General features: G+C 40.1%; 1 protein-coding gene across 1 annotated transcript in view; it reads right to left on the reverse strand.

Moving 5' to 3' along the window:
* VPS39 (VPS39 subunit of HOPS complex) overlaps nt 1-21,462 on the reverse strand; it is a 41,769-nt gene extending 20,307 nt beyond the window's left edge. Inside the window, exons 1-10 of the mRNA XM_036923748.2 lie at nt 21,227-21,462; nt 14,409-14,474; nt 9,096-9,160; nt 8,747-8,789; nt 7,430-7,524; nt 6,402-6,500; nt 5,889-5,981; nt 3,709-3,892; nt 492-612; nt 259-379 (exon numbers count right to left, since the gene is read on the reverse strand). Coding sequence (XP_036779643.2) covers nt 259-379; nt 492-612; nt 3,709-3,892; nt 5,889-5,981; nt 6,402-6,500; nt 7,430-7,524; nt 8,747-8,789; nt 9,096-9,160; nt 14,409-14,474; nt 21,227-21,299 — 960 coding nt within the window. The 5' untranslated portion in view covers nt 21,300-21,462. The remainder of the gene's footprint in view (nt 1-258; nt 380-491; nt 613-3,708; nt 3,893-5,888; nt 5,982-6,401; nt 6,501-7,429; nt 7,525-8,746; nt 8,790-9,095; nt 9,161-14,408; nt 14,475-21,226) is intronic.
* Between the last annotated feature and the right edge of the window lie 1,341 nt (nt 21,463-22,803).

Genomic DNA, 22,803 nt, shown 5'->3' on the forward strand with positions numbered 1-22,803 from the left:
CTATTAATTCTATGATATATTATTATTATAACTGGCATTCATTCTAATTTGATAGATAAGCAAACTGGAAAAATGAAATCATTTAGAGTTATATAGCTATTTTATGGCAGAGTCAGACCCTGAATCCATGCCCCGACTTTTAGCTCTGTGCTTATTCTACTAGTCCAAACTAAGTATGAACCTCTAAACCTGAATCACCTGCTTTGGAGAACCCAGAGGAAGGCAGACTCACACCCAAATCCCAAAACCAAGACTCACTGCAAGCTGCAGAGCCAATTCAAACTGCTTGTCCTGGAGAAGCTGTTGGATTTGGGTTGCCATGGGCACAGGAATGAGTCTCCAAACAAAATGATTGCTGGCCACATAGATAATGTTTGAACTAGAGGCAAGAGTAGGAGTATTAGCAAAAGAGCACAGGCTTTAAGATGACACAGGTGCCTTTAAAGTTTTGGAATAATGTGGCAGCTACAGTAAAGAAAGGAATTCCTTACCCTCCTGAGGTAATGAAGCGGGGCCTTTGCAATTCAATGCTCTGGACCAGAAGCCTTGGCTCCAATGTTCGGATCTCCACGTATCGAGGCAACACTGCAATGATGTAAGGAGGCTGGTGCTCTGGGCAAGAGAGAACATCTTAAGTTGCAGTTGTGGTCTAAGGCTTTAGGTCTGTGGGCTCTTTCAAATTCCCATTTCTAGGCTGTACTGAAATGAGATCTCCGAAGAGTCCACTAGTCAAATACCAAGCCAGTATCCTACACTGTGATATACAAAGAAAAAACTGTCTAAGGATACCTAAATGGATACATCCAGCTTTGCTAAGAGTGACCTGATCCGATTCCTACCATTTCCCCCGAAGAACTGGGTAACAGCTTCACTTTTCCTGTCCTTCTGAGCCACAAAGTTAGGCCAGGTAAAAGCCACTTGAGCCACCCCAAACAATGCATCAGAAGGAGAACAAGGTTACATAACCTCTTCTTTCATTCTCTTAGAAAGGGCAACAGGAAGGCAACTTCTTTTTTCCCTAAAACTATGCTAAAGAAAGAACTCCACATTTCTGGCCAGTGTTTTCTGCTTGAGGTCTGCACACAGAAAAGATGCAAAACTCCACTTGATGCTTACTGGCTCACAGAGAAGGCAGCTCAGTGTGGCTGTTTTCTACCACTTATATGAGGTGCCCAGAGTGTCAACTTCATAGAAACAGAAAGCAGAATGGTGGTTGCCAGGGACTGGGGGAGAGGGAATGGGTACAGAATTTTACTTCTGTAAGATGAAAAAGTTCTGAAATCTGTTGTATAACAATGTGAATAACATACTTAACACTTAAAAATGGTTAAGATGACAGAGTTTCTGTAATGTGGGTTTTTTTTTTTTTTTACCACAGAAATAAAATTTCAGAGAAGTTTTAAAAAGCTAGTAAAAAATGAACCACTAGATGGCATAATTATCATACAGCTATTTAACCTCAAAGAATATATTAGTAAGAATAGTTTCTCAGTGTGGCATGGATTTATTTTTGGTGAAAGTTTTTCACATTATATGTGCAATTTATGCTCTAAATGAATAGTAGAATAAAATTTCAAAGTCAGATGGGAACTCGGAAGTGAGAAAACTGAATCCTAAGTAATATTTTCATCAATTTGAATGAACAACAATACTGCTGTTACCGGGTTGGTATTTTTCATCTTAGCAAAAGATAAAATTAAAAAGCATGCTGCGTTATATTGGATTTTTTCTTTTCTTTTTATGCTGACCTCATTTTTAAAAGCTAGTACAATTTTCTTTACTGTCAATTTGTATAACTATGTAAAACTCTCATCTGGCCCACTTTACTAAGGTCTAATTTAATTAAAAGGTAATCTGTAAGTGGCTGGGGCAGCAGGCACATAATAAAAGAGTGACAATGACTGTGACTCGTCTATTTAGCAAGCATGTGCTAAAAGGCAATGTTTCGGGCAGTACTGGAAGTGGATCAAGACATGAGTGCACAGCCTGTGGCGCTGCGGCATGAGCAGAGGAGACAGACAACGCGCCACCTCCAGGGGGACAGTGTGGGGCATGTCACAGAAGCCTTAAGGGGCCATGGAAGCACCAAAGCGTAAGTGACTAATTCTGCCCCGGGCCAGAGGTGACTTCATAGAGGAAATGCCACCAACGGGGCCTTGTCACAGGAGCAGGACACTGTTGGGCGGAGAAGAAAGGAAAAGGCAACCACGTGGATGACATGGTGCGGGGGAGTCCAAAATGACCAGACACTGGCTTGGATGAAGTGGTAAAGATGACAGCAGAAATATAAATGAGTTTAAAATGTACCCCATTCTAAAAGGTTTCGTCTTCCGCCTGCCAGATGATGATCCTCCCACCCTCCCTAGAAAGAAGGCCCTCTCCCTCAGTATTTGAACACAGCAAGTGTTTTTGAGAAACACCTCCCAAAGCGCTGGGCACTGACAAAGGTTTTAAAATAGGAACTTGGAAATCAGGAACGGGCTTCAACCACATTACACAAAGTTCTACCAAGGTTCCTCTTCTGAAGGGAAAAGAGGGACCCCAGAGCATCATGAAGCTTCTTGTGAAGCTGTCAGCCACTCACACTTGTTACTATACATGATCTAGGGCCTTATGAAATGCTGTCCCTTTGATTTATCTTCCTTCTGGTCTACTCATCCCTAACTGCCACCAGAATAACTATCTAGAACATAACACTTTTACCAAAGCCTTCTACCATTTAGGAATCTCCTGGCCTCTAAGGCCTTTGCATGGGCTCTAACAGTTGGCCCTATCCTTCTTCCATAATTCAGACAACTGGTTTTACCAGGCTAGTCTCTGAATGCCCTCTCACAAATAAGCATGTCTTCTGCCATGCTAGATTTTTTCCTGTCTAGAATGATAGGCATTTTTCTTTAAGCCAGACCATGAACTCCCTGCCTGGGCTAGTCCAGTCATACCTAGGTAATGAAACTTCCTCTTAACTAACTGAACAATGAATGCCCCTTTCTAAACTCATCCACTTTAGCACCTTAAACAGTGCCCCACTTTGTCTCTTTGTCTCAGATGTAATCCTTTTCTCTCTAGCTAGAGTCCTTAAAGATATGTCTGTATGCTACATTCTATAGCAGTAATTACTTTTAAAATGACCACTCTTCCGACTGAAGGTGAAATGCTCCAAGGGTGGTCATATGCTTCCAGACAATACCATGGAGTTGGGAGGCTGAGGCGTGCACAGGAGCAGAAACACCGGAGGTGGAGGACCGAGACTGATATCCAACGCCATCTGTGCCTCTACGCTACAAACAGCAGCCACAACTACAACCTCCACAACCCTTTGATATTGAGCTATTTGTATTCTAGGGATAAATAAGGAATTTCCACTAATTTCCAAATGTACTCTATTTGGCAGAGGAGACAATAGAACCATTAAAGAGAAGGTAAAAGAAAAGGAACTAAGTGGTAAAACTAGCAGTGGGCAATCACTTCCTAAAATGTACATTTCTGTTTACATGCTTCCCCCTCTGGGGCTAAACCCAGCTTCCTACAAAAACCAGAACACCCCATTTTTAATGACCCCCGAAAGCTCTTATAAGAGCTTATAAGAAGGGGGAACTGAGAGTGAATGACACTGTAAACCAGTCTGTTAAAGCTATAAATGTGATTCTGTGCTGTGAGGATGGCACCCAAACTGGCCCAAAGTGCGAAAGAGCAGCTATGGGGGCTCACCCATGGCCACTGGTATGTCTGTCCAGTTCAGGGCACACTTCTGCGTGCAGATCCCCTCCTCGTTGAGCACCACAGTGAGATCATCCTGACCCACGGCCACTTTTCCATCTGCCAGAGGTGCAACTAAGGGCTCCAGCTGTTTTCCTGTTGGAAAGAGCTCTTTGATGGACCCCTTTCCATCCACCTACAGGAAGACACAAAGCAAGTTATCCAGCATCTCTGGCCAGAGACATAAACACGACCTGGGAAAAACAGATAAAACCCAAAAATCTACAGAAGCTAATAATATTCCTTGCTTTGCAAAAGTAAATATTACAGTTTGTTATAACAAATTTTGTCATCACAATTTAGAACCAGTTCTCTTTTTCTCTAACATGGCAACAAGCATCTAGCCTGGCAACTAACAATGTCAAGTGATGGCGAGGATGTAGAGCAACTGGACCTCTCACACACTGCTGGTAAGAATGCAAAGTGGTACAGCCATTTTATTTGCTAGCTTCTTATAAAGGTAAATAATCACTTACCATATGACTCAGCAATCCTATTCCTAGGCATTTGCTCAAGAGAAATGAAAACTTATGTTTACACAAAAACCTGTAAGCAAATGTTGACAGCAGCTTTATTCATAATGGATAAAAATTGGAAAAAACTTTGTCCTTCAACTGATGAATGGATAAACAAGCTATAATATATCTATACCATGGACAATTGCTCAGCCATAGAAAAGAATATAATGACAAACACAATAATACAGATGGATGTCAAATGCATTATGCTAAGGGAAAGAAACCATACTCAAAAAGCTATGTGCTGTATGACTCCATTTATGTGATATTCTGAAAAAGGCAAAACTATAAGAGATGAAGAACAGATCAGCGATTACAGGAGATTGGGTGTAGGATGAGGAGCTGACTTGAAAGGGACAGAATTAGGGGATTTTTTGGAGCGATAGAACAGTTCTGAATCTTGATTATGGTGGTGGGTACACAATCTAGGTATCTGTCAAAATTCAGAACTGTACATCAAAATACACAAATCTTATTCTCTGTAAATAAGTGAATAATTTTTAAATAGCCTGGTCCTAAAGCAAGATTTTCCACCCTCAAAAGACTCTGCCCTCAAGAAGGTGATGGTGGCATCCAAGGTCGTCTGAGGAATGAAAGCCCACTCGGACTCCGGGCTCAGCCCCGGCCCTGGCAGGCTTCCTGCAGCACCTGTATGCCTCGCTGCTATTCAGGCAGCTGCACAGCAGACTTCTCTAGGAGAGCCTGCAACTCTGCTGATGATAAAATTAGGCTATTCTAACAATGTAAATAAGGAACCAACATATCAACTAGATAAACTAAGTGTGGAGTAGGGAAATGTGGGGTAGGGAGGTGAGGAGAATAGCTCTTAGAACTGCATAGTCTGGAATATGAGAAGGGTAGGAAGCTAAGAAATATAGATTATTCTATGAAATGAATGGTCTGTCAACCTTTTCTATATATAGTATGCATACTGGAGAAAACAAATGTCATGGATATTTGCCAATTAGTTTAAGAGAAAAACAAGGTTATCAAACAATGTGCATAACATATTTTTGTAAATATGTGGAAGCTTACATACCAAATGGTTAACAATAATTATTTCTGAGTGGGTGAATTATGATTTGAATTTATTTTTCTAATCTTTACTTTCTTGTTTTCTAATAAATACATTTGGCCTTTGGGAAAAAAAATAGAACAGTAAAAAGAATATTAAAAATAAATACCTTAAATGATTCTGGAGGGCAGGAAACTCGAAGTCTTAAAAATACTTCAGTTAATACTAAAATTAGTTTATAATTCCTGAGCCCTGCAGCCTCAAGACAACAGTCCATGGTAATGCTGGTGGACAGAGGCAGGCACTCTAATTATCGGTCCCAATAATTAGATATAGGATGTGGATAACTTTTTATGTAGAAAACTGCATCCGCCTGGCTAAAGATACATAGACATCTTATGTATGCAAGACGCTGACAACATGAAAAATATACAAACACAAACACAAACATACAAACACAAACCCTGTTATGCCAAAAACAATACTGCGGGCAGTCTCCTGACCGGTAGTTCAAAAGCACTTCATCATCCCCACCAAGTAAACACATCATCACCTTTCCCAATGTAAACTGACGACATTTGCAAAATAGTAAGTTTTACCCTTATTAGGTAGTAGTCTCTCTTGAAACCCACACAGATAGAATTTTCACACCAGGCCATGGACTTGGGCACATCTGGTACACTAAAGTCCCCCTGAAGAAAGAGAACAAGAGTGCAATCACAAAGATAGTAAAAGAAAAAAAATCATGACCTTCCTGTTATTCCACCCACTTCCTGCAAAATCACCCTCACCCTTCATTCAAATACAGTTCTGTCAGCACATGGCCAGCAAACCACCCGTAATAAAAATACATCACCCATGAACTAGACAAGCTGCATTTGGAAAAGGAAAACCCACTTTGTATAGTCGTTGTAAGCTTGTATTACCCCTGCCTCTGAAGATGAGGAGACTTTACAAGTGGGGATGTACTCATGGCAGAGCATTCAGCTGGAGAGAGCCCCAAGACTGGCATCCTGACTTTCACTAGACCCAAACAGAAGTCTTTCAAGCTATGGGTTAACTACAAGCCGCACCTCTCACCCCACCCACGACCAGGTAATAGGGAACATTACCTGTAATTCATGAAATTCCCTGTCCTTCCAGAAATACAGCTGCAGCTTCTTTTTCACAGCCACACACATGCGCAATACCTCCTCACCGGTCTCTGTGTGCTGGGAAGAGACACCCAGAGCAAAAAGGGAGTGTACACAGTGACCCCATAACTGAGTGACACTAACTTAGAGATTTTCTACCTTGGAATGGCTACTAATCTGAAAATCCTCTGGACAAGCTGAGCCAAAGAGCACCATTCTCTAAGATGTACTCACAAACGACAGGCTGCGGGGCATTTCTTCCCAAACGATAGGTCTGCCAAAGGCCCCAGCCCCAGCAAATTTCATGGACATTCATAATTCTGAGAGGAAAATCCTGGGGTGGGCCTTCAGCTACATAACTGCTTCTCTTTTTCCTTAAATGTTTCTCACTCATGGCTGTCAATACAAGCTGGGTCAGGGATTGGCACATGTCAATGCCACTTTCAATCCTTTAAAGGAGTTGGGGAAAAGAAAATGTCTAAGTGTAAAGCAATGCAGTGTCAATGCAGACCATAAATATGAAAAAGTATAAAGCTGAGTAGCAGGGTAAGGCAGATTTTGAAGAACTTAAGGATGACAAATTGGCAAAAATGAGGAGACATGTCTTTCCTGAATAATGAAAATATCCTAAAGATGAAGAACACATGCCATGTTTAGAACAAAAGTCAATTTAATGTCCTATACTTCTGTTCATGATACCATACAGTCTGGAATTCCCACTAACGGTTTGTCCACAATAAATGTTTTCATCCTTGGTTAGTTGCCCCCTGCTAAACAGATGTCTGGTGCTCTAATTAACACACATGCACAAAGAATGCAAACATTTCACCTTCAGACCACATACAAAAACAGAAATTTCTCTAATACAATCCCGAATCAAATCTCCTCTTTGGAGTCTCTCTGGGTTTGGATTACCAATGTTAGTCTTCCCATCTAATGGTAGCAATAATGTAGAAAAAGTGGCTTTATTAAAGCAAAAAGTCAAATTTCATCTTGCCTACCCTTACCTGGAGGTCACATGTGAACAGCGAAGCTCCCTTTGCCTTTGAAACTGTAGTGATTTGTTGAAATGTCAATAGGTCATGGACATAAATGTTATTTTCTGTTTGGAAGGAGGTAAAAAACATATTTCTGTTTGGAAGGAGGTAAGTTGTCATACTTCTCTAGTACAGCCACTTTCAAAACAAAAAAATAAATGAATAACTGTAACAACCAGAAGAATCAAACAGCAAATGTTGGTCGAAGATGTACCTTCAGTCCCACCAACAATCACTTGTTCTGGTCTATACCGGAATTACCTTACAAAACATTTAAGAGATCACTGTCTTCTGAACTTGGATACTCCTTTAAATTTATGGGCTGGCTTGAGTAGAAGAGCTCTTTCACTTCCAAAGTACCCTTAAACTCTCTCTTTCTCAAGTCTGGAAATTTGTGATGTAATATTTGTACAAGAAATAGCTTACAAAACAACTTACATTAGGGGGTACCAATAAGAGAGAGGAAATTCCCTGTGGATTTTGTACAAACCCACGGCAAGGATTTCTGTTGTAGCAAAGACAGCAGAATATTTTCACTTGGGTCTCCTATCTAGTTTTGTGAGGATTTAGTTATTTTAATGCTCCTCTCTTGACTTCAAAACTAAATTTTAAAAGATTCCACCATTTGGGCCCCAGACTGAACAGTATAGAGTGTGAGGCAAGTTTTCAGTCTCTGCTTCTCAGGAAAAGGCCTCACTGGCTGCCTTCCATGACACTATGGCTTTCAACCCAGGCTCTGAATAGTATAGCCCTGATCTGACTCCAGCCACTCTCCACCACATATCCTTATCTGGCCAGATCTCAGGGCCTCTGCTTAAGTGTTCCCTCTGCCTACTTCTCTCCCGCTGTTGAAATCTTAATCATCCACCAAATAATACTATCCCTTCAATTACTAAGATCCCACAAAGCTTTTTATAAATTAACACTGTAATGTATCATACGATGTCATGGTTACTCTCTGTCGTTTCAGTCTTCACAATCAGAATGTAAGTTTCAAAGACAGAAACCATGTGTCATTCAAGATGGAATCACCAATGCCTAGAGCAGGGCTCAACGAATGTTTGATTATTAAATGAATAAAGTAAGTGACATTCCTTGGGAGAACAGAGCTCCAGTTTATGGGGGATGCCGTTGCTTTTATTACCCATGTACCCTGCCATGTCTGGTTTGGAACATGTCAGTTTCACTGTTAAGTAACAACTATCAAATTAACCCAGAAAGGTTAACTAGGTCAAAGCTTTTACTTTATCACACATGAAATAAATACAATGCAACCCCTTTTCTTACCTAACAAACTGACCAGAATCTTAAACTGGGAAACCACATGGATCTGGAAAAGAGTGTATCATTAGACTCAAACATTTCTGACAAGGCTTAGCGAATATTCACTTAATTACAGGACAAAAAAGGGACTAAAAAGTCTATAGCAATGACAGGGATCTGACATATTTATGTGCTATCACCATTTCTGCTCATTAAAGAGGATTTCAGGCACATGATAGATGGTCAGGCACATAAACAGAAGCACAGACAGCAGAAGATTCAGAGAGTTAATAAACAACATTACCAAAACCTTAGCTTTGACAGGGCTTCAAAGAAGTCAAATATTCTTTTATCGACCACCATCACTGCCTACCTGTTGAATCTTTTTGGAGAAGTTCTTATTGGACTTCTCTAGTGTCACTTCAAACCTGTTGCAACCTATGGAAAAGAAACAAACACAGGGATACATATAAACATAACTACAACAAAAAATGCAGCTCCATGCTACTCTCCTATATGAATCTTAAAAGATTCCTAAAAGACTAGAAGTTGGAGACCTAAAATGGCCAGCTGTCTTTACTGAGGACTGTAAGTTGCTTTCAACTCCAATTGTAAAACAGAGGGTTTCATGCACCTTCACTCAACATTAGCAGAAAGGTTCACGCCACAGAAGTTTATTGAAGCTGCAAGGTACCTGTGAGTCTGAAGATCTTATCCTACAAAATAGTACCTTGGCAAAGTATTTCACAAACAAGAATGTAAAAAGTAACAGAGCCCAAGTAATGAAGCCCAGCCAAAGCATCCTTAGATCTGGGCCAACAAAATCCCATCAGCTACCCCATGTCCTGCAACAGGGGACAGAGCAAACACTCAACACCATCCCCAGAGCTAAGCAATTTAACACATCTACACTCACTGCCACTCTCAGGTGATGCTACATCTGCTGGCACTGTTGCAAAAAAAGGGAAAGAAAGTCATACACCATAAATAAAAACATGTAAAGCCAGCCTTGGAGGATGACGAAAATATTCAGCCAGCCCCAGAAGTCACCAAAAAGTCAAAAAGAGAATAGTTATCATTATAACAGCAGCTATCATTAACAAAGCAATAAACAGATGCCAGGCTCTGGGTTAAAAAATTTATGTATATTTTCTGCCACCTCAGAACTACCTCAAGAAATAGGTGTTATTATTCCAATCTCACATGAGGGGCCTGATGGGTCAAGCAGTTACACAGCAGCCAGAGAGAGACTGCCCAGAAGCATACTTGGGGCTCACTACAAAGTCTGTACGCTGAGCCCTTCTCCTGCTACCTGCCTCCAGCCTGTGGAGAGACAGTTCGTACTGCTGACCTCAGGCTGCTCCCCATGGTGAGCAGTGCCCCTGTCCCCAGAAGTCGGTAGAGATTCTCTGGGCAGCCACATGGGCCCGTGCCACCAAAGCAGGTCCTGCTTCCTCCACAGGTCCCTCAGCAAAGGAGAGGAAGATGAGGCCTGAAGTTGCTGGAGATTCAGAAATGAGTCCTGTGTAATGTCTATTTCACATGAAAAAAAATGTCAATTGGGCCACTTCCTGCTTGATAAAGACTTCTGTATTTGAAAGGGCTTTATTACTTCCAACAATTCTCTTTATAAGTAAAATTATCTAGGGCAGAGATTCTCAAACTTTTGGTCTTAGGACTCATTCATAATCTTAAAAATTATAGAGGACCCAAAAGATTAATGTGGGTTTTAGCTATCAATGTCTAACATGTTAAAAATTTTAAAAACATGTATTTATTAACTTACTTTAAAATAATGGCAATAAACCTATTACATATTAGCACAGATATATTTTAATAACTTTTCTACATAATATATTTTACTTTTTCTAAATAAAAAAATACACTGTTTTACATTTTTTCAAATTTCTTTACTGTCTGCATTAATAGAAGAACTGACTCCCACATCTGCTTCTGCTTTTAATGTTTTGATGCAACTTTAGCTGAAGTCCTTAAATGACGAATAATTGGAAAAGGGGCTTAAAATTTTTTCAGATAGTTGTGGAACTTCTTTGATACTATAGCAAAACTTGACAAATGGAGCTTCTTGCAATGTGGAATGTGAAACCTATTAATGAATGTTTCTGTTAAAGTTCACTGGTGTATTTTATACTTAGAATGGATCTTTGCTTCAAGCATGATATAGAAACTTCATGCACTGGAAAACATCAGTTCACTGAGTTATGCAGATTTTCCAAACATTAGCACATTTTGTTACAGGATGACAAAAAAAAAAAAAAATCACACTCATTATCACCCCCAATCTCATCAGAAAAAAAAAATTTAAGTGTTGAGAAGCCATCAAGCTCACAGATACAATTTTTCCAGCTCAAATTTTCTCTTGAGAGCTCTGATCTCACTGTTACTACAATGCTGCCTGTTGTTTTCTTTGAAGTTACAGACTCCCTTCATCCTTTCTTGAGAAAACATCTACCATACACCCAAACGGTCTGAAAAACCAAAGTGTGAAAAAAATCTATCAGTCATTCTTCCAAGCAAAAAAGATACTCCATGAAAAAAGTGGCCACTTCAGCTCATAACTCAATCACACATGTGCTTTCTCCCAAGACAGCCAATGTGCTATGTATCTCGGTGCACAGCACGAGTGCTTTGTGTCTACTTCCCCTTACATCACAAATTTAAAAAGATGTGTCCTTAAGGTCAAGATACAATAAGATTAATGATTTTTACTGCCTCACAAAGAACATTTTTAAGGGCAACTGGCATAAATAAACCAAAACCAAAACCACTGTGAGTGCATGGAGAACAACACGTTGACTACTGGAAAGGTTTGGTACCAACAAGTTTTCTGACCACTGTCTTGAACGTGTGCTAAGGAGCCAGCAGTTTTAGCTACTATCACTTTTGTACCATCAGTGCAAATGTCAATAAATGCCAGTGAAAAAAAATTTAGTTTTCTGTGAGTGGATGAATCTTGGGGACCCCTAGAGTCTACAGACCACACTTTGAGAAAGACAGCTCTACAAAGATGGAGCCACTGAAGTAAAGGTCTTAGATGTGAACAATCTAACTCCTCTGACTGGGAGTAGAATGAGGCCTTGAGACATTTTTGAGCTCGAAGGAGATGGCATGGATCAGATCAGAACTTAGGTCCCATTAGTCCTAGTCTTTCTGTGACATCTTATTATTTTCTCCCATTCTTCAAAAAGACAGCCTAGCTACAGCCCTATCTAGGGTTTAAAATACCTCAAATTTAGAAACCAAGTTAGTTCTATGGCTGATTCACAAAGGCCCAGGCCTATTTCTGGGCTACAACAGGCCAGAGCTGGGCCAGAATTGTACTGTTCTCTGAGGGCATATAGGGAGAAGTAAGATGTCTAATCAGAGTTTGATTTCCTGATTATCTAAGGTGGGCAGTACTGTTATTCAAGTTACCTATGGGGAAAGTAAGGCCCAGAAGATTAACAAGTTGTCAGAAGTCACACAGTGACTTGCCCACAGGGCAAGAAATTAACACTAAGTTAATTACCAAGTCAGATTAACACTAATATTGCCAGTTTGAGTCTATACTATGCAGAGATTTATTGCTATAGTCTAGTTTTCAATTCCCTACCACTTATATAATGATGTATCGAACAAGTTAGTTTATCATAGTATTCAGTATTTGATGGTACGAAGAACTGATTATCTACTGGGGTAAAAAATTTTAAGCTCTCTTATCTCCCTGTCCTGTATACTACCCAAGCTCACAATAGACAGTCAAAACACAGTTGTTGAATGCTTAATAAAATCTAAGGCAAGCTTAATTTTTAAATTATAATCCAGCATATGTCACAGAATGGAAATACTCTGGCACTGAGAATTAAAAATTTAAGGCAACGGCCAGCAAAGTACTGTAGATAGACCAAATCCAGTCCTCCACATGTTTTTGTAAATAAAGTTTTATTGGAACACAGCCATGACCACTCATCTGCCTATGGCCTATGGTTACTTTTTGCTGCAAGAGCAGTGTCAAGCAGTCACAACAGAAACATTACAGCTTACAAGGCCTACGATATTTACTATTTTGGTCCTTTTTGGAACAAGTTTGCTGACTCTCTATTTAAAGGCAAGTTGAAAAATTAAGAAATGAAATAAACCCTCTGTTCTGATCTCTGGTTTCTCTTCTGACCAGCAGCCTTCCTATTTCCCTATTTTACCAGTGAAGAAGAGCAGAATATGCCACCCCAAAATATGCCACTTTGGTGTAAAGATTATTTTGAGCTGAAGACAACTGAGAAGAAGGAAAGCTAACTGTCTGCCCTCCTTCTGTTTACCTAAAAGCAGGACATACATTTACAAAGATGTCGGCCTTCTCCACTCCACCAGAGAGACAGAATTTAATCACCTGAGACAACTCTCGAGCCACATCAGCCCAGAAGTGGCACCAAACAATCTATGTAACAAACTATTAACTAGCTGTTATCTTCCATTAGTTCCCCCATATGTATGCCTTCCATAATTTGCCACCCTAGAAATTCGAAGTGCTTTTCTTTTGTCTTGTCACTTCTCTAAATACGAATTGCTCACTCTGTAAGATGCTATATAAAGCCAAGTTCTAACCATCCCTTTGAGTCCGGTATCTCTGCATACTCCTAGGTGCATGCATGAAGCACATGTGCATAAACTTCTGTTTGTTTTTTTCATTAGTCGAATTTACATGTTCCCACCCAATGAGCCAAGGGATGGGTAGAAAGAAAAAGAATTTTTTCCTCCCTTACAAGAGTAAGATATCACTTTTTCTCAATGTTATCCTTGCTCCAGATTCCAAAGAGAATGCTCTATTTCTACTCTTACCTTAAGCTATTTACTATGGAGAGTTATTTATTAGGCTGAAAGCTACAACATTTTGTTTTTTCTAATGTGGCAGAATAATGACAATTTCATGTGGTTCAACATACTCTGGCATTAACAGATTTCTACAGACTCTGTAGCTTCAGGTTATAGTATCTAAGCATATCAATTTACCATGAGAGGACAGAACTAAAATCAGGAAAAGGGAGTGAGGTATTTTTTTCCCCCCAGTAGAGGATACTCTAACACACTAAATTTCAAATACTTTCAGTTATTATCCTACATTTTTACTGACAAAGCCACATTTGATTAGAGTTTTAGTTTTCAAAGTTCTTGCATCTGACCTCAGCAATTTTGTGAGACAGATAGTTTATGGGAGAGGAAAACAATGTTGCAAAGGATCTACTCATTGTCATTTGGCCAAGAGGTAAGCTAGGCTCAAACAAAGGCCCTCCTGCTCCTTGTCTACCCCTTGTAAGTTAATGAGATCTTTTAAATCAGTGGTTCCTAATTTTGTTTCCTACCACACCATTTACACAAAAATCTTATTTCCATCAGTAATATTTTTTATTGCTGGTAGTGAGTCTCTATGAAGAGAGGAGGGGAGGAACATTCAACCCCACCTACCAGATGGGAGCTGGAGAAAACAGTCTGAAAAAATAAAAAATCCTGAAGATTTTCACGTTTCTCCCCACTTTCCCACTGCACTACTCCCAAACCCCAATCACTCTTTTGGTGGTCCGGGTTGTATACGTTAACGGTCCACAGTTGTATACTAGCCAACCAGCAATCCTTTTTTTTTTGATGAGTAAATAAGGTGCCTCTTCATCGGTTCTGGAGAGTGGCCACTTACCAATGTCCCTTCGAATCCTGTAGAGAAGAAGATGTCCTTGTTTGGTTCCAACAAGAAGCCATTCCTCTGGAAAAGAAAACAGCTATGAGAAAGTCGATCAGCTTTAGTAACATCCCATTTGTTTAGCTGGGGCTTGTAATCAGAAATCAAAGAGTCAAGAAAAATGAGTTGCTTTTAGCAGGTATTTTGCAAAGATAGGGAACATTTATATTCAAGAAATCTTTGAGAATCAACTAATCAAAAAGTATTTATTGAACAATTACCAGGCTAGACGTGTTAGAGAACAGTGTCCCTGGCTTCACTGTTTCAAAATTAAACTGACCAACAACATGGTGAAAGTTTATAAAATCAAAATGGACAATATAAAATGAAACTAGGTATCTGATCTCAGAAATAACAGCTAAAAGGCATCCTCTGAAGGATTAATGATATTACTTTAGGAAAAATAATAAGTGCCATTGTATATTCAGCTTGTAAAATTCTTTCTATCAAAAGTTGGTCTTGCAGATAATAACAAGTGTTGCAAAGATGTAAAGTAGTTGGAATCCTCATACACTGTTGGCAGGAATATAAAATGATGTAGTCACTTTGAGGAACAGTCTGGCAGTTTGTCTAAAGATTAAGCATGGAGTTACTATATGACCTAGCAATTCTACCCCTGTTCACATGCACAAGAGAAACGGAGACATATGTCCACAAATGTTCCTAGTAGCATCATCTTTAATAACCAAAAGGCAGAAACAGTCCAAATGTCCATCAGCTGATAAATGGATAAACAAAATGTACTATATTCATATAATGGAGTATTACTCAGCCATTAAAAGGAATGAAGTATGGACACATGCTACAACAGGGATAAACTTGACAACATTATGCAAAATTAAAGAACCCAGACAGAAAAGGCTACATGTTGTATGCTTCTATATTTATATGAAATGTCCAGAATGTAGAAATCTAGAGACAGAAAGATTAATGGCTGTCTAGGGCTGGTGGGCTTAAGGAGTGAATACTAATAGATATGGAGTGTTTTTTAGGGAGATGAAATGCTCTAAAATTGACTGTGTCAATACTTACACAACACTGAATGTGTAAAAACCACTGAATCGTATACTTTAAGTGGGTGAATTGTAGGTATGTGAATTACATCTCAATAAACCTCTTACTAAATTTTAAAAAAAAGGACAGCACCTCATAAACTTTGGTGTGTATCAGAATTATTTTTGAGTTTGTTAAATTTCTGGCTCCTGCCCTCAGTCTCTGAAGTGGGCCTGGGAACTTGCATTTCTAAAAAATTCACAGCTGATACTGATAATGCTGGTTCAGGGACCACATTTTTAGAAGACACTGGTCTATGCTAAAAGTAAAGAGATTCTGAAAGGATTTAAATCATTACCCTGATGGAACTGTATCAGTTCATTAAGGGAGTTAAACATGTATAGATATTTCCTTAGCCTTTTAATGTAACATAAGGCCACTCAATCCTTTCATAAATCCTCTTAATTCTTTGTAAAAATAAAACAGATAATGGTACAAAAAGATAAACAATTAGATAATGTACAAAAAGATAAATGATTGAGCATGCATTGTGTTCCAGGGTACTGTATGCACACATGATGTTACTTCACTAATCCTCACAGCTATCCTTTGAACTATGTACTTTTTATAAATCCCCATTTTATAGATGAGGAAGTTGAAGCCCAGGGGCATTCAGAGTCTCTCATGTGGTAAGACGTGTGCAGAAGAGTCAGGACTTAACCACACGCTGTGATACACTTACTAAGGCATCTTGTGTCAAAAGGATAGGTGTTGGCCAGAAGCTGTCTGAAAGCCTGTAGTCATATTTATAAAAAAGTCAGGAGACACACTGGAATGTTTCTTCAGGTTGATATCCTTAATCTTCCTGAAAAGAATAGTGATCCTGTCTTCCTTTATTTTGTGTTTTAAAGCAAAGGCAGGACACAGAAAGTAAGACACTGTGTGCTCTTACTGACATAAATGGAATCAGAAATAACACTGGTCTAATGGAATGCTAGAGATTTATGTTGTAGCAGAACATGGAAAAATAATTCAGTTCACAAAGCTTGCTTTGTGAAAGACATTATGTTTAGAACTCTACTTACACACATTACTGCATCCAGTAATTGGCAATATTAAAGCTAATTTCTAGGACAACCACTGATATTTCAGATACAAATATTATGAAATGAAGGTTTTAAAGTCATTTACACATAAAAATTTAACACGAAAAGACCAACAAAATGGCCATCAACCTCCCCATCGTTCCCTCTCCACTCTGTCCCCTAAACCCAGCCATTTCCTATTTTTCTTCAGCTCTTTTAACAGCCTCATCTTCTACCCACGCTTGCAAGGCCTATCAGTTTTACCCTTATGACGTACCTAGCCACAGCCCTCTCCCACAGAGTCTCCCCAGGCACCCCATGACGGCCTCAGCTGGGCTCACTCTGTGTGCCCTTTCACCTTAAAGGAGATCTCCAATTCTGTCACACTGGGGCTTAAACCCTCATGGAGCTGGCACTACCAAAATATGAAGTCAAATTCGTAAGTATGACATTCAAGAGTCTAATTTCCATTTTTGTTGGAAATGTTCATTTGTCAAGAGATGTTTCTTATCAAATGTATGCTCTACTGGCCATAAAATAGTTTCAGATAGATTCACTGAAATTTTTTAGAGTTTTTTTAACTGAAATTTTACTTAGCCCTTTTTCAAGCTTTTCTTTGGAGGTGCTGAGGAAAAATGCATTTACCCTATGTGCCAAGCATTCTAACAACTTTCTTTTTAACAGTAAAAACACCACACATACTCATTCCTAATTCTCAAACTTGTAAGGAAAAACAGCACATCATCCAGATGTAATAATGGTGTGGAACCTTGAAGAGGCTTGGTGGGTTACAGAAGTCAGCGGAGGTTCAGGGGGCCAGAAGACCTGACCCATGTCAGGACTCCCCATTCTATGACATGCATCATACAACACAGCCATGTGTGCCAAGCACAGAACATGAGAGGCCCACAGAGGAGACACAGCACAGGGTAGACAATCCCTTCCGAGACCTGGGTATCTGCAAATCTGCAAGTGGGACACACTATACCAATGGTGGTTTGTGGGTTACACACACATAAGCAAATGAGAGACAGCCCTAGAAAATTCCTGATGGCCTAATCCTGAGCCACAAGGTTGGACTTGATCCCTCCTGGGAAGTGAATAATGCTGGGCCCTCATAATTACCCTTAGGAAGTTCCGTCCAACAGTGCAACCCAGTCCAACCTCATGTGATTAACAGTTCCATCCCTGGCCCAATACTGGCCACTGCAGGGAATACAGGCATGAATAAGGTAGTGGACACTGTCCTTTTCTGGGCCACGAGGCAAAGAAGTGTTTCTCAAAGCATGAGCCCATGATTAGCTGCATCAGAATCACTTGGACTTATTAAAAATGGACATTCCTGAACTCTGTTCCTAAAGATTCTGATTCAATGATTCTACAGTGGCTCCCTGAAATTTGCATTTTTAATTTTTAAAATTTTGAGACATTTACATAGTTTCAAAGCTAAAACTATGAGAAGTCTAACTTCCATCCTTGTCTACTCCTCCCTGTTCTCTTTTTGCTATAGGTAACCATTTTAGTTACTTTTTTGACTTATCTTTCCATTGTTTCTTTGGAAAATATATGTAAAAATTATTGGTAGAACACAAATACAGATACAGGCTCTAAAATCAGACATAATTTTTACCGAATATGTGACAACTACTTAAATTTTCAGATTCTTCCTTGGCAAAAGGGAGTTATTTCATAAAATTAATACAAATTAGTATTCAGCAAATGGAAACTATTATTATTACTATCGCTGTTCGTTAATTAGCTAAACAAATCTCTAATGAATATGTATGAGTCAGGAACTATTCTGTCATTGCAAATTAAGCAATGTACAAAAAAAAGTTCCTGCTCTTTAAGGAATTTAAATTCTAAGATGGAGTGAGAAAAACAATAATATATATAACAGCATTAGGTGGCAATCCATAAGAAAGGTAGAAAGGTGGCTGAGTAAGAGAAAAGCACATTGGTGGATGTGGCATTCTTTTCTATATGATAGTTAGGGAAGGTCTTGTAGATTTATGTAACATCTCAGCAGAGACCTAAATGAATGAGGTGTGAGCCATGTAGTATCTAGGGAAAGAGAGTACCAGGCAGAGGAACAACAAGTGGAAAACCTGTGAGGTAGGTACTTGATTTGTGTGTTCATGGAACAAGGTAGACCATGTGACTAGTAACAGAAAAAAAGCAAAGAGTAAAAGCACCAAGAGATAAAGTCCGGGAAGCAGCCAGAGGCCTGATCACGTCAGAGGTAGCCAGCCACAGGAAGGACTTTGGAAGTTATTCTAGTTATCATGGGAAGCTAATGGAGGGTCTTGAGCTGGGGAGAGGTATGATTAGATTAAGTTTTCACACTTTTCACACACACATAAAAAGAATTGCTCTACTGTGTGGATAAAAAACTGAAAATGGCACAATGGCAAACGCACGTTGATCAGCCAAAAGACCACTACAGTAATACAGGTGAGAGAAAGGTGCCTTCATTAAGAGTAGAAATAGCGGAGATGGGGAGAAGTGATTAGATTCTAGATTTACTCTGGAAATGGAGCTGATGGATTGGATGTGTTCTGTTAGAGAATAAGAGAAGCCTAGAATGATTCCAAGGCATTTGGCCTTAGCCAAATGGGAGAATAGAAATGCTATTTGCTGAGATGTGGGATGCAGGGCTTAAGCATGTTTTGGGAGAGTAGTCTCATGAACTGTTCTGGCCACATGCTATTAGACATCCAAATGAAGATGCTAAAAGGGAAGGTGGATTCTACAACTCTGGAGTTTAGGGAGCAGTCATCCTCATCAGTATCCTCCTCACTCCCATTTCCCAAAAGATTATGGTGTCTCTGAGACAACTTCAAGGTCAAATATTGTCTGACATTGCATGATCTGGCTCTTGGAGGTTCCCAAATGAACTTCAGGTAAAAGGGGTAATAAACAGAAATAGCATTATTCACTGCTAAAGCATAAAAATTAAGTAGTTTTGAGGCAGGAGGTAGTAAAGGGCCTCTTGTAGCCCAATGCCTATCACAGCATCCTAGGAGGCAACAGGCATTTCTCTTGTTTGATGGAAGATCAAGGCAGTCCAAAAGGTACCTAAACTTCAAAACTGTCTTTCTGAAAAGCACAGGTACAGGGAATCTTTGATGTGACAAAGTGGAATTGGTAAGAGGCTGAGCTATGTATGTACTAATAGTCCCATAGTGTATCAGAGTCAAAGATTCTGACAAGCTAAGTAAAGTGTGGTAAGCAGCTGCATCAATCCATTTCAGAAGCATGTGTCCTAGACTGATTTGGGTACTCCTCCTCTATGTTCTCATAACAGGCAGCATACAACTCTAGTATCACTTATCTTATATAATCTATTCATATGTCTTTGTCCCCCATCATGTGTCCTAGGAGCACAGACACTACTTCTTAATCATCCTTTTATTCCCATCCCTAGCAGAGAGACTGGCCCATGTAGGCACTTAATACGTATTTGATGAAGACATAAGGGGATAAGTCCCTTTGTGCAGTGTCAAGTCTTTCATTTTTCAAATTTCTTTTTCTCCCCTCTATTTTTAGTTTTTACTGAGAGCATTTCATGACAGAAAATCGAGGTTTCTTGAGATATCTGGAGGAAGCAGGATTCTCTCCTTACTTAACCCTAAGGACAAGGAGAGCCTACCCTGGAGATGTGATTTTAAAGAAGCTCAGGCTGCTAACGGCAAGAGGGGCACATACTAACATGAAGACCTGTACTGAAATCACCCTCCTGAGGAGGCCATGAAGAAATCTGTGAGACTGCCTGGGTGGCACCGTCCACAGATGATGCAGAAGATGACAGCCACCACCAAGATTCCACCAGGCCCATCCATCATGGGTACTTAGCTCAGTATAAGATCTGATTAAGGGTTCTGAGCCATCTTTTTATGGCCCTTGATTTCTAGTACTTAGATATTAACAGGAAAGACTGAAACCATTTGTTTGGTTTATCAGACACAACCACTCATACATAAGAGCATACTGCTCATAGTTAAGAATAGAGGTTTAGACTCCTGAAACCAATTGTATCCCAGAGTGTACAAGAAATGCCTGATGCTGCTTTCTGCACTGGCCAATCCCAAGAAGATTATGCACGTTTTTATGGTTTAGATTCCATCACAGCTTGAAATGATGCTCTTACACCTACAGAGTTAGATAACTGGACACTTTGAATATAAGGCAATCAACCACTTAGCTAGACTGAATTTAGAGTAACATCGTGAGTTATCTATAGATAAGAAGTGAACGACGAGTGATTACTAATAGAAAAAAAGGCATACCGTGTTGTCTTAACCAAAACGCTGTTGTCGTTCATTTAGAAAACAACACAGTCATCTGCACAAGTTCAAGCCCCTGGCAGGCTGAGAACTTCTCACTGCTTGTCCCTCCAAACTAAAGACTTCTTGTGAATCCAAATGAGCCAAAGCTGAGCACAACTAATAAAGCTCAACCTCCAACTCAGCACCGAGAGCAAAGGCAGGTGGGACGTCCCTAAAATGCCTGGGACCCTGGGGAGATCCCACCATCCCCCTTCAAGTCTACGATGCTTTGCCCTCCCTCAATCCAGACCCCTTTCGGAAAGCGTCCGACCAGACAGGAGCCACAGATCCGGACGCCCATCCACTTCCCTAGGCTCGTGAAAGGTCCGGGACACTCCCGTGCTGACGAGGTCTCGGTCCCTCGACTCACCCCAAGCAGCCAGGCAGTCGATCTGTAGAGGCAGCTTTTCTAGGATCGGCACCGGCTCGAAGGCGTCGTGCATGGCGGCCAGCAGAGTTACCGCGGCAGCCTAACCCGGAATGTGCCGGGCCGTGTTTGGGTCCGGAACCAGGCCAGAGGAAGGCCGAACGGGATCCGGCCTGGGACCCCCGTTACAGAACCTCGGACAACACCGCCGTAACCAAACGCCGGACTTCCGGCTGGGCTAAACCCGCCCCTTCCGCAGCCGGAGTCCCGCCCCTTCCGCGGGACTCCAGGGGCCGGCAACACCGCGGACCTGGAGAACATCGGTGACGACCAGTCAGACGTTGGCGTTAACGAGCGAGAAGGATCTTAATCTCAGATCTGTTTAGGTTGCAAGGCGAGCTAGTGAATCGTGCTTTGCTATCGGTTAGACCTGGAGTGGTCTGCTATTTAGGACGTCAGATGTGATGTTTAAAAAATTTAATCTGCAGAGGCCTCGGGTTATGTACCTAGCACTCCATAAATAGTGTTAATTCACCCATTATAATCCCAACCAGTTCAAGCATGTTATCCTTTTTAAACGTTGTCTAGACCAGTGATATTCACTGTGGTCTCTAGACCAGCAACATCAGCATCATCTGGAAACTTGCTAGAAATGCAAACTCTCAGACCTCATTCCCACACTACTGAATCAGAAGACTGGAATCCTGGGGGGATTCCACTTAGCTAGTCCGTGCACTTTGAGAACTGCTGGAAGAACATAAACATTCAGCAGTTTCTCCCCAGGAAACACCATTTAAGCCTTTACATTTAAAGCAAAAACATACAAGAAAAAAAGGGGTGAGTCTATGATAAAAGAAATTTAAAAACTGTCAATTAGGAATATTGTCCCATTTTTACCAAATGCTGTTTTTGATAATCAAATGAAATATTTTGCAGTAGTAAAACTGCTAAAATGAATCTTGTGTTAAGGCCCACTTTCACCAAAGAAACTGAACACCTTGAAAATTTAGTACTACTGGCTTCTGTGCTAGAAGGCTTAAATACCTAGCAGTTCCAGGCCCAGGGCCCAAGACCAAAATAAACAATTTATCTTTTCAGGTACAAATTAATGTAATACTATAAATTCCTTTTGAACCTGTTCTAGGAAATGATATGCTATATACCATTACAGCAACATAAGCCAGAAGAGAGCAGAACGATCAGATTTCAGGCTAAAGAATTTGTACCATATAATCCTGTTTAAAATAGGAAGTTTTTTTTCCTAGTTTCATGTCGGTATCTAATTAGCCTTAAACAATATTTGACCAGCTATCCTGCTGCATTATAACTATTATTCACTTGGTGAGTTTTAGTATGGGAAGAACAAAAGCATACACACAACCGTAACATTAGCCTTTTGCTAATGGGCTAACCTGAGAATATAGTCAGGTCTTCATATTGTTCCTTAGGTAATGTTTTTGATCACCACAGGAAACAGTTATAAAGAAATGTTACATAAATGTAAAATACTTTCACCTATAGTATGAGTGAACTGGTTGTGTGGTCATTGGTTTCAAAAGACAAAGTGATATAGAATAAAA

The sequence above is a fragment of the Manis pentadactyla genome, chromosome 11 (assembly GCF_030020395.1).
Source record: "Manis pentadactyla isolate mManPen7 chromosome 11, mManPen7.hap1, whole genome shotgun sequence".
Taxonomy (NCBI): domain Eukaryota; kingdom Metazoa; phylum Chordata; class Mammalia; order Pholidota; family Manidae; genus Manis; species Manis pentadactyla.